The sequence below is a fragment of the Thalassophryne amazonica genome, chromosome 14 (assembly GCF_902500255.1).
Source record: "Thalassophryne amazonica chromosome 14, fThaAma1.1, whole genome shotgun sequence".
Classification (NCBI taxonomy): Eukaryota; Metazoa; Chordata; class Actinopteri; order Batrachoidiformes; family Batrachoididae; genus Thalassophryne; species Thalassophryne amazonica.
Window position 1 is genome coordinate 54,103,658 of NC_047116.1, and position 17,784 is coordinate 54,121,441.

General features: G+C 39.5%; 1 protein-coding gene across 2 annotated transcripts in view; it reads left to right on the top strand.

Moving 5' to 3' along the window:
- hdac4 (histone deacetylase 4) overlaps nucleotides 1-1,450 on the top strand; it is a 437,614-nt gene extending 436,164 nt beyond the window's left edge. For both annotated transcript variants that reach the window (XM_034186647.1, XM_034186648.1), the window contains 2 exons: nucleotides 519-660; nucleotides 1,173-1,450. In XM_034186647.1, the coding sequence (XP_034042538.1) occupies nucleotides 519-660; nucleotides 1,173-1,212 (182 nt within the window). In that variant the 3' untranslated portion in view covers nucleotides 1,213-1,450. The remainder of the gene's footprint in view (nucleotides 1-518; nucleotides 661-1,172) is intronic.
- The last annotated feature ends 16,334 nt before the right edge of the window (nucleotides 1,451-17,784 follow it).

Below are 17,784 nucleotides of genomic sequence, written 5' to 3' on the forward strand. Positions count from 1 at the left end.
GTACGGCTTAAATGAGCGGTCAGCGCAAAGGTCCACCAGCTTACACAACAGAATCACAGTTTAATAATATTTTCATGACTATTAACTCATCTTCATGTGAAAAAGACTTTATAGCCAGAACAGCGGGGAAACACAGCTTTGATGATCACAGCCTCAGTGCTGCAGTGCTGATCAGAGCTGTGAGTGTCAGAATTATTATTATTTCCTTCCAAATATATGGATATTTGGCATTATTTTTCATTGTTTCATTGGGGTCATTAAAAAAATATTTCTTGCCTAGCGGGAGTTCTCATTGGCCTTATTTCTCACGGTGTGTTGCACAAACCATTGCCCACCCCTAATATTGACTATGTTTAAATAGATCTTGAAACTAAAACTGTCTTTGTTATTATTTAAGACAATACCATTTCTTCAGCACACATTCCTTTTTTACATATGTAATAGAACACATGTAGTCAATAACCACTGATTATACATTTGCGCTAATTAGACATTTACCTTGTATTGGCATGTTGCAGGTAAATACTGGCGTTTGCTGCGGCACAAGGCCGCTACGCTTGGATGCTCTTTGAGTGAAGCTCTGAGGCATGAAACCGAGGAAGCTGAGACTGTCACCGCAATGGCCTCCTTGTCTGTTGCCAACAAGCACATTGGAAATCAGTATGTTATAATGTTGGGGAGAGGGGAGGGGGGAGCTTAACTGCATACTTTCTTGAATCCTCCATGCTGTTTAAAGAAACATTCATCTTGGTGTATGTAAACCAGTGACCCACTGAAAATCTGACATCAGGAATACAAACTGAAATGAATCAATCTTGAAACTATCATATTTAAATAACTTTATCTGAAAATAAAGTAGATATCCTTGATTTAACACAAGTGTTTGATCAAATGAACCGTGTGCAATAGGAGAAAACTGAATTTGAAAGAGTTAGCCAATGTGTAAGCTTGTGTTGTAAACTTAAAGCCCCAGTATGTGTCTGGAGCACAGCTTGACATTTGTACAAACACCTTTGATTGAATGTTCACCTAAAATGTTGTGTGAAGCATCTACCTTTGACAGCATGATGAGAAATTTACTGCTTTGTTAACTTTGTATCCAAACCAATACTAATAATACCACCTATGTTACTGAAGACCAGTATAATTACTGTATCTCATATTACCCCCAGGCTTGAAGACGAGCCAATGGAAGAAGAAGCTCCCATGTAACGAATAATCCACAGTGTCCTCATCCAGTAAGATCTGTTTTGATTACGAGCCATGCCAACATCACTCCCTTGCCTTATCAGTGGCACCTTATCATGGGAGAAACCATGTTGACAAAAGTGATGCAGAAAGGAAACGGAGCAGTGAAGACAACCGATGCAGTTCAGATCAGTGATCACAGGCTCTTAATAAACACTTTGGATTTAAGGAGGTCGACTCCCAAAGTGACAACCATCGAGGGACAGTGCTGTTAAAACACTACACAGACATTCAGATACACTTTTAGGACACTGACTGGTTGACAGAGGTTACCTGCAGTTGTCTCCTTATCTTTATTGTGACATTCTCACTTTAAATTTTTTAAGTCAGAGCTCATGCTAATTATTCTGCACCAAGGATGGAGCATTCCTGTTCTTTAACATGTTCTTAGACATCAGAATTAAGAGAAAACCTAAGTAAATATCGTGTGGTTTTACTCAACAGAAGAGTGAAAGTCACAGATTTAAAAGGTCAGCAGGTGTTTTGGTACCAGAATAACTGATGGTGACAGACTGTGTTTGTGCCTTCAATCAAACTCGGTGTGTATTTCTTGTGTTGTTGAGCTCCACTTAGAGCTTTGCCTTAAAAACAGGTTTGGAAACAAGGGGCCCTTCCAGCCCTCAACATCTGTCCTGGCAAAACCTTCAATGTGTGCGTGGCGTTATGATGTAGACTGAAGGCGTTTTACCCGTAAGTAGCCTACTGTCCCTGTCAGTACTTCTTCATCTTTCCTTCACTTTTGTCTCAGCTTGGAGGGGAGCTCTCAGCGGCAGGCAGGAGTTGGTTCCTTTTCTAGTGGATGTTTCAGATGAGCTTATTACTCAGTGTAACCATATACATACCTGATAGACATTAACCCTTCTCCAGGAAAGTGTTAGCTAGCATGTACTGTAGAGCACCCGGACTTCTGAAAAGTAGACGATGGTTAATACACTGTGTAGTAGTTAGACAGTAATCAAGCCAAAGCATGATGGTCTATCAGCTCTGTAGAGTCCAACTACTTTGAAGTGCACAGAGACAGTTTCTACATTCAAACGTCTTGCCTCTAAATGCCCAGTAGCAACAGTGTGTCCAGCAAACTTTGGAGATATTTAGACTCTGACTCACTCTTGTTGGGCCGGGTGAATGTGGATAGACAGGAGCAACTTTCATGTGTTTTTCTTTGATGGAGTAATCTGTTTCATAAAAATATACAGTGTCTTCATGGTAACATGGTACCACTTTGGATTTTTCCAGGAGGGTGTTCCAGGGCCGCACAGGCTCTAGAAGCTGCTCTAACATCTGTTTTGTTGTTAAGCACATCTGTTCCCCAACTGTCAGGTGCTTTCAGGCAGGTGTGCACCCGTCTGTTCATATCTTTACGAGCACAAGCTGCTTTCTGTAAGTTCCAAGATGTGTGCACACATTTTACTTCTTCACATCACTTTCTCCTGTCCAGTGATACAGCTAATAGGGTGAGTTAACTCTTACAGAATAGTCAGGCAACTTTGAAGAGCCCCTGGAACGTAAAATGTTGGAGAATTAATGTTTATCTGATGGTCTGGTTTCTGAATTCTGCCTGTAGGTGTGTGGTTAATTTTATTTTTGTAGACTGTGCTAATACACGCTGTACTGAAACATTTTTGTTTTCAGCAATTATGTACAATCCTTAACATTTAAATGCTTAAAGGTGTAGTCCCTTTTTATTTTTTGCTATTTAAGTTTTAAAAAGGATTTTCTGTAGTACCACTATAATTTTGTTTGTTAGTATTCAAATAAATGATCATATCCTGTATTCAGATTTGGCCTTGTCTGGAAACAATTTAGGGTTTTAACCCTGCCAACACTTATAAGCATCACTATGATGGAGCCAATGAAATGCAGTAGACCTTCAACTGCAGCAGAAAGTGCCAAAAAACAACAACAACATTAGATTGAAGGATAAAGAATGCAACAGACACAGTGAGTAAACCTAGGCCACAATTTGGACATAACTTACCTAAATGTTTTGCTGGATATCTCAGTTGCCAGTACTTACATTATTTAAGATAAAACTTTATTCATGCCAAAGGGAAATTTAGGTATTCTAGCACCTCACAAGCAAAGTTAAAAATATTCCAAAATACATATGATGCTATATAAGAATAGATCAACATTTTAGCATGGTTTTATTTCATTCTATATTCTGTATGTATTTTTTTTTTTTTTCATTGACTGCAACATAAACTTCAACCAGGGTCTCATGAAGCAAGCTCATTATATTTATCATAGAATCCCCCCAAAATAAATACCAGCAGAAAAATTACCTATACTTTTATGATAGACCCAAAGAGTAAAGATACTTTATAATAACTGAATATCTCCACAAAGTAATTTTTGTCAATTTTGTTGAAAAATGAAGGGGACTACACTTTTCAGACTTTTCAGACAAGTAAAAGAGAAATTTGTCAGGTAATGCGTTATTTTATTTTATTTTTTTTTTAAGAGTCAAACCAGAACAATCTTATCAAACCCCAACCCTACGGCTGAGTTACACCTAATGGTCATTGTGAAACTTTGTTTTCCAAGTTGAAAAAAGTTTAGGTTTTAACATTTGATATTTTAAAAAATGGTCATAAAAGTCAGGTCCTTATTGTATGATCTCCTGTGGTCAGTATGTAATTGTTATGTCTGCACCATCCTGTAATTTGTTCTGTCAAGTTTTGTTTTGTTTTGTTTTTCCCCTTCAGTTTTAGTGGCAGCAGTACAACTGTCACATGGATCATTTAAGAGGTTTTGGACGCATCACGGATTTTGATTCAAACCAGTGCAACAGCAGCGCTGTGCACAAACAGACTGATAACTAGAATATTAATCAATAAATAATAAAGTAAATGTCCATTGTCCTCTCATAATGTTCATGTGTGGAGGGAAAAAAAAATGACATGAATCCACATCAGCCTTAAATCTGCAGTCAAAACAGATAATGCCTCTTAAAATGTTTTTTTTTCTCCTGATGCTGAATCAGCATCATGTTTTCCACAAATTTTATAAAAAAATAAAAAAGCTGTGTCATCAGCAGGCGATTTAATGGAACTTTAGCTTGTATGCTAACTTGCTGCACAAGTAGTAATGTGTATGTAGGAACATTCAAAACACACTTTTCATTTAAGGCTATAGTCTTTTTATCTGATCCCTTGCGTCATAGTTAACGGCTGTGTCACACTGTGATGGAGAGAGCAAATGGATTAGTTACGTATTTAAATATTTTGTCCAGTGGCAAAATTGTGTAAACCTTTGGTCTCTGTGGATTTGGAGCTCTGATGGGCAGATGATATCAAATTTCCTCTGGCAACACAGAGAGTTGGAATGAGCAGAGCGATTTTCCCAATTTTAAGACACAGATGCGTGCTGGGGGATCCAGATTTGAGCGGGATTCACCGAGGTCTGAAAGCAAATGTTGGATAGAATCCTGCTCACTCTGGGATCATGACATCATGCCTCCTCACTATGTTCATGTGCTAACAGCTATGCCGACATTCACTGCAGCTGCAGCAATGAGGACATCAAACAACTCTGCGGCGCCGTCTCACCAGAAGGATCCAACGAGTGCACGCTGATGTCCAGCGCTTTAAAAGCACACAGCCACGCTGTCTTTGTCATCAGACTGCTAAATGAACAGCCATGCTAACATGTTGCTGTATTGGGAACTGTCCTCTCCCTGCTCGTGCAGAATTCACACCCTGCACCAGAGTTTTGGCCAGTCAGAAGCCCAGTCTAAAACATTGGACAGCCACAGCATATAAACACCACTATTGTAAAATTAAAAATAAGTCGGGGACAAGATAGTAAATAAACGTGCAGCCAACTAGAGAGCTCTCCGCCTGATGTGCACTCAAAGATTTGAGCATGAACAAAACTTTGAAATGGAATTGGCTCAGCTGACACCGAATGCAGTTCGCACATTTGAAAAGGACTTTGCAAGACAAAAATGAACACAAATGGAAATCCAAAATTTGTATCAGTTCCACATACCTTTCCTTGATCCGTCATGGTGTGACAGGTGCTTAAAGCTCTACACTTTCAATGGGGTAATGTCAGTTCATTCATTCATTTTATGCACCCGCTTAGTCCTGTTAAGGGTCACATTGGTGTACCTGGGGAAGACCATGTACACTGTGGACAAGCTGCCAATTGCACAACAGACACATATGTAGACAAACAAACTTGTGCTCATACACAGAGGTCAGTTTCATAGTTTCCAATGTAAAGCACAACATACAGATGTGTAAAGCGCATTGTACTGCCATAAAAATACATTTATAGTGCAGCTTGTACTGATCAATACACCTTCATGAAAATGGAGCCTTGAGAGCGAATCTCGTGGTTCGGGTTTTGTTTTTTCAGAGACAGCAAAGTGCTGTTATGTTTGCTGCTGTTTACTGTACATAACTCAATAATCTAATTTTTTTTCCTTTTTCTCAACTGTTTTTCTTGTATACTTTAAGTGGACTGCAGTTACTTGTTTGTACTTTTTTACAATGTTTTTTGTTCACTTTGTCCTTTCTGTTACATTGTAAAACTGACACACTTAATGACGGGCTTCAGATTCTCTTTGAGGTGAACATCACAGTACTTGGAGGTGCAAATCTTCTACTTTGTATCATATGAACAATTGTGTATTTACTGTACGTTCATAGTAGATTTATATATGAAAAGAATTAAGAATATACTGTGTATATACATACATAATGAGCTTTTATATATTTATGTCTTACATGGGGCCCTTTTTAGGGTATTACTGAAGGCACAGTTTTCTGAGTTGTGTAATTTTTGTAGTATTTGATTGATTGTCTCTGTCTTTCAACACTGATGGCAACTTTTAACTTTGTTAATCTCACTGATGCCGTAATTCTCCTGTTTGACAGCCCCTGCACTCTTCAACAAACCCAAAAACATTCCTATTATTCTACATTTTATTATTTGTGTTTCATATTGATGCTGACTTCCAGGGAACAATGCATGATTGTACAGATCCCCCCCCCCCCTCCCCCAAAGAGAAAATTCAGATGAGAGTCAAGAATTTGGAAGAATGATGAAAACGATGTGATGCACATTTCTTGCTGTTAGAGAAAAGTTTATTGTCAAACATGTATGAAAGAGCAGATAAAAGACATAAGCAGAAAAGATATGAGGGGTGGATTTGAATTGGAATGTGGCCACACCATTAAATCACTCTGATGGTCTTCACCAGTGATTACACGCTGCAATCACTTATTTTCTTTTCTGGCCAAATGTCTGTAGTTTTAATCTGAATGAACATTCCTTTAAAGGAATCTTTGAGTTCATATATGTGAGCTCATTCATCGGCTGCAGTATAGAAATGACGCCTTCGGGTTTCAGGCGGCCTGTATCCAAGGGATCACGGGTGTTTGAGCCCTGGATCCTGATCTTTAATGAATATATACATGAAGAAACACTACCAAATACTGCTGTGGATTTTTCTATATTGGTCGAAAAACTCCTTGAAATTATTGTTTTTGAGATTCAACATGTTAAAGCATGTGATTGTGTGAAGGGCTGTGATGCTGCTTCATCTTCCAGACACAACAATCTTAACTCAGTCAAACAAGTGTAGGAGGGTATCAGGTATTGAGAAATACAAATAAATACCAAGGTGAAGCAGGTCTGCCGGGTGTTAGACCTTTCAGGCCGGACCGTAGTTTCCAGCCTCGACCAAACAGTTGATTGTTGAACCACTGAAAAGGTATAGTCTTGGTTTGTTATACCCGAGCACAGTGGTAGCTCATACGGGGGTTTCTTTCCAGACCTGTGTTTCCTCCAGTCTGACCACGTATGAACAAAACAACAGAGATCCAACTTTGAACAAAGTTGGTTGAATAACTGAGTCAACCTCAAAGTTTCAAGGAGAAGATACACTCATGGTTACTATTAAACACTAATATGAAGTCTTACATTACCTTTCTGTTGGTTACATGACCTTTGATCTTGGGTGACCTTGAAAGGTCAAACTTGAGGCCATAACTTATTTTGTTGGTACCCAACATGGATTAATGGTGGAACGGTTGTGTATTAGTCAAGGACAAAACTATTCATTTTGGACAGAACTGATTCAGTGTCAGTGTCACTTCATTTTATATACCTGCTTATTACAAGTAAAGGTCACAAAGGGGCTGAGGTCTATCCCAGCGGTCACTGTGTGAGTGGCAGCGTGCACCCGAGACATTTAACAAATTGAATCTCCATTTGCGTGTCGCATTTGTTGTTGCTGTTTGTAGCAAAAACATACTGATACAATTATAGCAGCTTTGAAAGGATCCTGATACCTTTTCACCTACTGGATCAGGCAGTGATGCTCTTGGAATTGACAACACGTCAACGTCACACTCATATATATCCATCTGAAAACCAATCAACTGCAAGCATATGGAGCTGCAGCTCGCGTGGGCGAGGACAGCAGGAAATGCATGTATGTCTGTGTAAACATCTTTAGTGAGGTTTCAACAATGTGAACCCAAACCAAACAGAGCGGAGTGGAACAGCTTGTCCTGCGTTCTGCACACATGGCTCTTTTTAACCGAATTCTGTCACATGTAAGATTCTGTGACCTGTGACTTGATTATTTTTATTAAGCACATCTTAATGCCTTGACTTTGTTCTGTATGTTTGAAAGTTAAAAATAAAACAATTTCCTTTGTCTTTATGGGAGGGAGGTGGGCAGTGACACAATTGGCTAGTGTGCTTCCTTCCAAAACAGAAGGTTCTACGTTTAGCAGCACTGTGCCCGTGTTCCATATGTTGTGGAGATGCATCTGGAAGAGCATCAGGTGTAAAATTGGTGCCAGACAACGTGTGGATGTGTTTCATATCAGCTGTGGATATCATGAGCAAAGGGAAAACAAAAGCCAAAAAATAATGACTTCTTACACATTGGAGAGGTGGAGTTGTGATCAGAGGATCTATAGTTTGATACCCCCTCAGGGTAAGGTCCTTCATCCCCAAGTTGTTCCCAGTATGCACTTGAGCATGTTGACATTGGTGTGTATGAATCGGGGAATGTGAGGCATCGTTGTAAAGCCATTTGAGCATCTTCATCAAATGGGAAAGCACTGCAGAAATACAATCCATTTAAATTTCAGTTGTTTTTATATAAATTACATTCACTTTTTGTGAAGCTAATGTCAGATATCGGGGAAAGAAATTCACCAACATTGAAACATGAGGTTATGGTGTCCTAATGGAGATGACATTTGTGGTAATGATGAAATACCAGAACATACTGCAGTTTCACAAAACAGTGATGCAGTTGCCTGGTTAATCGGAGTCTGACACAGGTCACAGAACTTTGTGCAACACCTGAAAACAGCAGCACTTTCTGACTTGGGTGTTGAAGGGTGTTGGAGGCATCATGTTTTTACTTTAATTTTCATATGTATTATACATTGATAACGTGTACGATATGTGATGATTTCTTTTTATTTCGTCTGAATTTTGGAGTGACTTATTTCCAGGATATGGACAGTATTGTGATGCCTGATGTGTACATACTGTATGGATCTGACAGCTGCCATGTGGTTAGAAGTGTTGATCCTGGATATCGCTTCAAATGTGATACCTTTTTTGTTGTTGGTAACCGTGCACAGAACCTGTCTAGAATGCTCCTCGCACGTGGTGCTGCCAGTGTGGAAAGCAGACGTGGGTTTTCAGCTCCTGAATGTTTTGGTTTCTTAAAAGGAGCCAAAACTCACACTGTCTGCTGAGACTGAGCGTCTCTCTTTACTGTTAGTCTTAACACAATGTCCAGTAACAAAAAAAAAGAAGCAACATTCCAGTTTGTTATCATTTCCACTTTCTGGGAGGATGGCGTGTCTTTTTCTTCGATATATCCTGAACCCCAGGCTTAGTCGTTGAGCCCAGCCGGGACCCAGAACCGTGTGTTTATTGAGATGGTCTGGTTCAGTTCCTCTTAGTGTTTCTCCTCTCTGTCTGCATGATCCGTATGTCTGCATGCACTGTCTGTCCACGACAACACATCTGCACAAGGAATGGAGCACTGAAGGCCATTAGTACTTTCACTGTATCGCGCCGTCTCATTTCTTCAGCTGCCCTTTTTGTTATTGTTGGGGGAGTTGGGGTGTTTTCCCTCTTTGGCAGTTGTGATTTTGCCTGCAAGCTATAAATATGGAAAAATCAAATAATAACTTGGACAGTTTTTTTCTGTATTTATATAGAAAACAAATTGTTTTAGAGAGAGGTTTGTTAGACCTTTGTTGTAAATACCAGGCAAGAGTTTGGGCTTTTGAAAATAATTTTATTTCTTTGTTTGACCTATTTGAACTTATCAAAGGGCTCCTTCCAGATGCCTGGTTATAGTTATGGTCATCCGTTCCACTAATTAAGGCAGTTATCTCTATGACCACTGTGGTTCAAAAACAGTTTTAGGTTTACAAATGTATAAAATGCTTTCTTTTTTTAAATAAAAAAAAAAAATCACTTATGTTTTTAATATGTTCAGTCATTGTAAGAGCAAACATTCCCAAGAATTACGTACTATTTCTCTAACATGTTGTCTTTGACATAACACAATATAAAGTATTGTTTTGGAAAAACAACTGTCTGGTTTATTTTTTAATGTTGTCTTGTTTTCACTGAAACAATAAGGTTCAGACAAAGTTGTGTCGGGTGTCGCAGACCAAATGGTCCATCCATAAAAAGCGGTCCGCCCCGCCTTCATTGCGCATGTGTCATTCTGGACCTCAGCAGCTCGTCTGAACAGACTCTCTTCACCCAAAGCGATCAAATGGATTAATGAGATTATTAACCATCAGATGACAAGGCAAAACCTCTTAAATCATTCTAAAGTCAGTTTTAAGCAGAAACGAGGCGATACTCCGTGACGTTTTGAAATGACTGGCATGCAGTGAATGCATCAGCTAGCAGCTTGTGTAGCTGTGGCGCCCTGATCACTTCCCCCATCATATATGATGAAATAATGCTGAATTTATGTGGAAATGATTGTTGTACAGAAGCTTTAGATATCTGTCGCTGAGATAGATGATGACTGTAGTGCCGTGTGAAGCAGAAATGATGTGATAATCCGTGAACCACGCCCTATGTGCATTGAAGGCAGGGCGGATCGATTTTTAGGGGGGACCGTTTGGTCGACAACACCGGCAGTCCTCAAACATGAGTTTCGCTACATAGGATTTAAGAAAAAGGCTTGGTGTAACTGCACCCTTTTTTGTTTAATAAAACTGTAATAAAACAATAATTTAGCTAGTTCAGCTAACAGTCGTCACCTTAGGTTTCTAGTTAGCATCCAAGTCTCACAATCAGACGTCTCTGACTTTGGTTTTCCTGCAAAAAATATTGGCATTGCCACACACCTCTGTGGCATGATCCATGAACTTTACAAGTGTCTCCTGATCGGAGAGTCCAATTTCCCAAAGACAGAAACATCACTGCAGAAATGACTAAATGTCTGTAAAGGTTTCACCACATTAACATCACGTGTTGCAGGCCCTAAATGTAGGAATGGATGTATGTTGAATGAAATACAGTTGAAAAACATGAAATATCATGGGTTCATTCTGAATGCAATGAAATAGCAGACAGAAGCTTGGTAATTCTTCTTTCTTTTTGTCTTTTCTTTTTCTTTTTTGAGGCGTGGTGGCTGTGCATCTGGCCTGTTTACTGAGTGGCCACTCCCATATGTCCTTTATATGAGCTTTCTTATCCTGTGCTATTGGGTCATGATAAATATTGCATTACTTCACCTCCTGATACAAACCTCATCTCATCTGAATATGGCTCAACTCAGTCATCTTTCAGTGTTATACTCGATTATTGTGTTGTGTGGGAGACAGTGATGCCGGTAATCTGACCACTTTTTTTAGTAACGAGTAATCTAACGCGTTAATCTTTCCAAATCAGTAATCAGATTAAAGTTACTTCTCCATGTCACTGTGCGTTACTATTATTTTTCATTGTGGGTCGATAGCAGCATTAAACTTGGTCCGTGGGCAGGAGGTCGGGGTTCGACTGAACTGCCCACTTTAAGTGAGCTGTGAGCTTTTCATCCACGGTTTTTTGCAGCTGCTCGACTTGTCGTCACCTCTTAAAGCACGGTGATCAACACACCTGCACTGAGCTTTACAAAGACATTTTTATACTTTTTTTCCTCCTTTATTTAGAATTCTGAGCTGAGCCGCTCCGTATCGTCTCGTTAAAACAGCTGATCCTCCGCGACGTGTCAACAACTAACACTATTTTCCACTCAAATGCACCTAAACTCTCTTTCTGAGGACCACATGATGTGAAAACACAATAAAACTTTCTTACCTGTAAATCTGGTCACGTTTTCTGCATAAATAAATGTTATCCATTCTTTGTGCTCAAACGCCAAAGTAGGGGCGAATCCAGATGGAATGGGGGCGTGGGGCAGGGATGTGCCCCCCTCACAACACCCCTAGATTAAAGGTCCAGTTTTGAAGCCTTTTTTTTACTACAACTACTAATACTACTTAAAATAATATTAATTTCGACAAGTAAAATATTTAGAGAGAATTTAAATGTTAGAAAATGCTAGAATGAATTTAATAGTTACATTTATAAACAATGTAGGTTCGAAATTGCAAGTTTTACTGTTACAGTGCTGTCAACAGTTAAATATGAGGTCAAGAAAGAGGTCTTTATTTTACTTTTTATAAAACAAGTATTTATTTTCATTGAAGTCAAGAAAGGGTGACTATAAAGTGAGTTTTGGCAAAACAGGTATCATTGTCATGTTGAGGTGGCAGAGGGTTGTTGTCGGCAGCTGGGAAAAGTAACTAAAAAGTAACTAGTAATCTAACTTAGTTACTTTTACAATTGAGTAATCAGTAAAGTAACTAAGTTACTTTTTCAAGGAGTAATCAGTAATCAGTAATTGGATTACTTTTTCAAAGTAACTGTGGCAACACTGGTGGGAGAGCACTCTTTTTCAAAACAAAAGTCCCATTCTGTTGATGTAGACATGCTTAGGCCCCAAACTTGGAGGACAGTGTGAGTGCTGTCCAGTGGGGGACTTGGGAGGAGGAAAGTCATGCTCAGAGTTGTCCAACCCACCTAGGCCTAGTGTAAGTACACCCCTACTGTTATTCAGGACATTCGCAAACAGACTCAAGTGCTGCAATCTGAGCATCTATTGAGTCCTCTTAGATCACAGCATCATTAGTGAAGTCAAAGTCAGTAAACCTTTCTCCACCAACCAAGGCACCTGAGCTTGTTTCCGTGAGCCTACCTATCATCCAGTCCATGAAACTGTTGAACAATGTATTTATCCCTGATAAATGCTGGTATTCACAAAATCAGGACTGTTGCTTTCACTGTGAGGAAAAGCCAACTACAACAATTTGGGACAAGGATTCAGGCTGTATGGTCCAGCTCTTTTTCATGGACCATGTCAGTATGCGCGTTTATACACTCAACAAAAATATAAACGCAACACTTTTGGTTTTGCTCCCATTTTGTATGAGATGAACTCAAAGATCTAAAACGTTTTCCACATACACAATATCACCATTTCCCTCAAATATTGTTCACAAACCAGTCTAAATCTGTGATAGTGAGCACTTCTCCTTTGCTGAGATAATCCATCCCACCTCACAGGTGTGCCATATCAAGATGCTGATTAGACACCATGATTAGTGCACAGGTCTGCCTTAGACTGCCCACAATAAAAGGCCACTCTGAAAGGTGCAGTTTTGTTTTATTGGGGGGGATACCAGTCAGTATCTGTGTGACCACCATTTGCCTCATGCAGTGCAACACATCTCCTTCGCATAGAGTTGATCAGGTTGTCAATTGTGGCCTGTGGAATGTTGGTCCACTCCTCTTCAATGGCTGTGCGAAGTTGCTGGATATTGGCAGGAACTGGTACACGCTGTCTTGTACGCCGGTCCAGAGCATCCCAAACATGCTCAATGGGTGACATGTCCGGTGAGTATGCCGGCCATGCAAGAACTGGGACATTTTCAGCTTCCAAGAAGAGAAGTGCTCACTATCACAGATTTAGACTGGTTTGTGAACAATATTTGAGGGAAATGGTGATATTGTGTATGTGGAAAAAGTTTTAGATCTTTGAGTTCATCTCATACAAAATGGGAGCAAAACCAAAAGTGTTGCGTTTATATTTTTGTTGAGTATATGACCTGATAGTTGGCTTAGAAAAGGAGTAACCCAGGGGTCTTATTCGGGTTTTTAAAAACCGGAATATGAGCATATTTGGGTTTTAACGGGTGTTTACATGGCTGTGCGCAACCGGGTTATTGCTAATATTCTGGTTATGAAAGGGTTATTGGCTGCATGTAAACGTAGTCAGTGAGTGTGTCTGATAAAGCAACCACAGCTACATATATGGACACGTGCGACATACATATACGTAAGCTGAGGTAGTCCCATATTGCCCATTTCGTCCTCCGTTTGCCCAAGTCTAAAAGTCAACTATTCACTGCTAGGTTGAGAGTGTTTTCCGGTCATTGGTTTCAGTGGGATTGAAAGCAGTGACCACTCTCACTATACCACTCAGACATGCCCCCAACTTACATTTTGCTTCCGACAGGGTAGATCCTACATGCCAAGGCAAATAATTATGGGCCTTTGAGGATGTTAATTCAATTCAGTTTATTTGCACAGCAACAAATGACAACACAAGTCGCCCCAAGGCGCTTCAGAACAGTACGGTCTAACCTTATCCCCCCCCTGAGCAACAACATTTACAGCACTGGTAAGGAAAAACTCCTACACAATATAGGAAGAAACCTCAAGCAGACCAAACTCTGGAGTTGATATCTGCTTTGGACAGACTACCAAAAAAAAAAGGACAAAGTGATGCCTTTAATGTGTGTGCTGATGCTGTGGTGTGAGATTATCATACATGTGTACACTTGGTACTTTTGCAGTAGCTTGATTTAATCTTTTTTTTTTTTTCAATATTCCACCCGACGTTTGTTGAATTTAAATGTTATACGAGTCTACCTCTGTGATAATGAACAGTGTTCATTGTCTAGAGCACCGCACTCGTAGAAAACAAACATCCACCAACACTAGTTTGCAATTCCATACATTTTTACTTTGGAAAACCTTTTAAAGGTCAAAGTCCTGTTAGAAATGGCTTTTCATGAGCTAAAATATAATACAAAATATAGATCAAAAGGACTTTTCAATATTAAAATCAAATATCCGCTGAATCCGCAATACGGATCAGGTGCGATTCAAACTTCGTCTATTCATTGAGAGTGCCAGTTTGCACCTGATTGTCACAAATGAGTAATAAATGAGGCACTTTTGATTGTGATACAATGTAAAATCTACACAAATGAGCTTTTCAATAATAAATTCAAATGTCCGCAAAATCCACAATCCAGATCAAATCCGAATCAAATTTTGTCAGGTGATATATAGTGAGGAAAATAAGTATTTGAACACCCTGTGGTTTTGTAAGTTCTCCCACTTAGAAATCATGGAGGGGTCTGAAATTTTCATCTTAGGTGCATGTCCACTGTGAGAGACATAATCTAAAAAAAAAAAAAATCCGGAAATCACAATGTATGATTTTTTTAATAATTTATTTGTATGTTACTGCTGCAAATAAGTATTTGAACCCCTACAACCAGCAAGAATTCTGGCTCTCACAGACCTGTTAATTTTTCTTTAAGAAGCCCTCTTATTCTACACTCTTTACCTGTATTAATTGCACCTGTTTGAACTTGTTACCTGTCTAAGGGTGATTCTTAGACTATGGGCACTTATTATGTCCTTTGATCATATTGTATGAAAAACAGAAAAAAGTGGAAATTTCACACTTTTATAGTTATCTTTACAATGAAAGTGTGTTAAGAAATTTGTTCTAATAGTCTGTGATGACTTTTTCACCTTTTTTCAGGATCATTATATGCAAATATTGCCGTTTTGTGCTTGGCCCACACCCAGTCTTTTGATCTTCAATGATAAAAATGAATGGTAAAGAAACGTTTTTTCTAATGTTTTAAAATATCTCTGAATAAAATATCAGTAAAATAATCAAAACATAATTGGGGTATTCAATGTCATACAACTGTTGATTTTTTTTAAACAAAATGTAGTTGTCCCACACTATTGCCGTAATTTCCACCACAACACTGTAATGTCCCTTTAAACAGTTTGCATGAAAGATTGTTTGGGTAGTTTCTATGGAGATAAACAGTGACATCAGAGCACATGTATATAGCGCCAAATCACAACAAACAGTTGCCCCAAGGCGCTTTATATTGTAAGGCAATGGTGTGGTGGAAATTACATTTACAAGGCCAATAGTGCCCGTAGTTAAAGAATCACCCATAAAAGACACCTGTTCACACACTCAATCAATCACACTCCAACCTGTCCACCATAGCCAAGACCAAAGAGCTGTCTAAGGACACCAGGGACAAAACTGTAGACCTGCACAAGGCTGGGATGGACTACAGGACAACAGGCAAGCAGCTTGGTAGAAGACAACAACTGTTATGATTATTTATTAGAAAGTGGAAGAAACACAAGATGACTGTCAATCTCCCTCGGTCTGGGATTCCATGCAAGATCTCACTTTGTGGGGTAAGGATGATTCTGAGAAAGCTCAGAACTACACAGGAGGACCTGGTCAATGACCTGAAGAGAGCTGGGACCACAGTCACACAGATTACATTAGTAACACATGATGCTGTCATGGTTTAAAATCCTGCAGGGCAGCAAGGTCCCCCTGCTCAAGACAGCACATGTCCAGGCCCGTTTGAAGTTCACCAGTGACCATCTGGATGATCCAGAGGAGGCATGGGAGAAGGTCATGTGGTCAGATGAGACCAGAATAGAGCTTTTTGGAATCAACTCCACTTACCATGTTTAGAGGATGAGAACAACCCCAAGAAAACCATCCCAACCGTGAAGCATGGGGGTGGAAACATTATACTCTGGGGGTGCTCTTCTGCAAAGGGGACAGGACGACTGCACCGTATTGAAGGGAGGATGGATGGGGTCATGTATTGCGAGATTTTGGCAAACAACCTCCTTCCCTCAGTAAGAGCACTGAAGATGGGTCATGGCTGGGTCTTCCAGCATGACAATGACCCCAAACACACAACCAGGGCAACTAAGGAGGGGCTCCGTAAGAAGCATTTCAAGGTCCTGGAGTGGCCTGGCCAGTCTCCAGACTTGAACTCAATAGAAAATCTTTGGAGGGTGCTGAAACTCCACACCGGAAAGATTTAAAGATCTGTATGGAAGAGTGGACCAAAATCCCTGCTGCAGTGTGTGCAAACCTAGTGAAAAACTACAGGAAATGTTTGACCTCTGTAATTGCAAACAAAGGCTACTGTACCAAATATTAACAATGATTTTCACAGGTGTTCAAATGCTTATTTTGCAGCAGTAACATACAAATAAATGATAAAAAAATCATACATTGTGATTTCTGGATTTTTTTTTTTTTTTAGATTATGTCTCTCACAGTGGACATGCACCTAAGATGAAAATTTCAGACCCCTCCATGATTTCTAAGTGGGAGAACTTGCAAAATCGCAGGGTGTTCAAATACTTATTTTCCTCACTGTAGTGAGTGCCAGTCTGCACCTCACTTTCAAATATGAGTGTGATTTGTGATATGGTGATATTATAGTGACAGTTTGATTAAGATATAATGTAAAATATACATTAAATGGGGTTTTCAATGTTAAATTTAAATGGCCACAAAATCTGTAATTTGGATCAGATCTGGATCAAACTTTGTCAGTCAATAAAGGATACCATCCTGCATAACGCTCGCAAATATGAAATAAAAAATGTTTTTTGACAGGTATGAATTTTTAAAAATTTGTTCAATGTTTAAAGATAGGAATTTTTTCAATTTTCTTAAAATGTTTCCTGACTATGACCTTTGACCTATGACCTTGAAAAGTGAATCAGTTCTTGCCTATCATGAATCTTCAGTAAAAATTTCATAACGATATGTGAAACACTGTGGGCTCCAGTCTGTTCACAAACAGACAAACAAAGGGGCGAAAACATTGTTGTCACAGGTAACAAGGACAACAAAATTACACAGTCTGACGTGAGCGAGTGATCTGAGACTCGGTTCCAACTCTTAAGTGAGATCAAAGTAAATGACGAAAATGTAACCTGAAAGAAAATATTCTAATTTCACTAAATCCGTCAGTGTAAATGTAATGAATCTTCCTCATTATGTCAGTCATCAGTGTGTTCTGATGCCACTGCCATGCCGACTCCATCCAGCTGAAGGCAGCGTTGGCGTGAGTGGTGATGAGGACTCCACGGTAGCTTTGACCAGGATTAGCCACTCTTTTGGAAAGGTCAGAGGTTGGAGCCAGCGTCCAAATAAACAGAAGTGAATCCCTGTTGGTGGTGGAGCTGACGCTGAGACGACACTCCCAAAGCAAACAAAGTGTCCCATTAGATAAACACACATTCTGCTGCTCTCCTGTCCAACTGTGAATTTACACGCAGACGGTGCAAACAGTCCCGCTGCCTCTGGCTTTGTGTGTCATT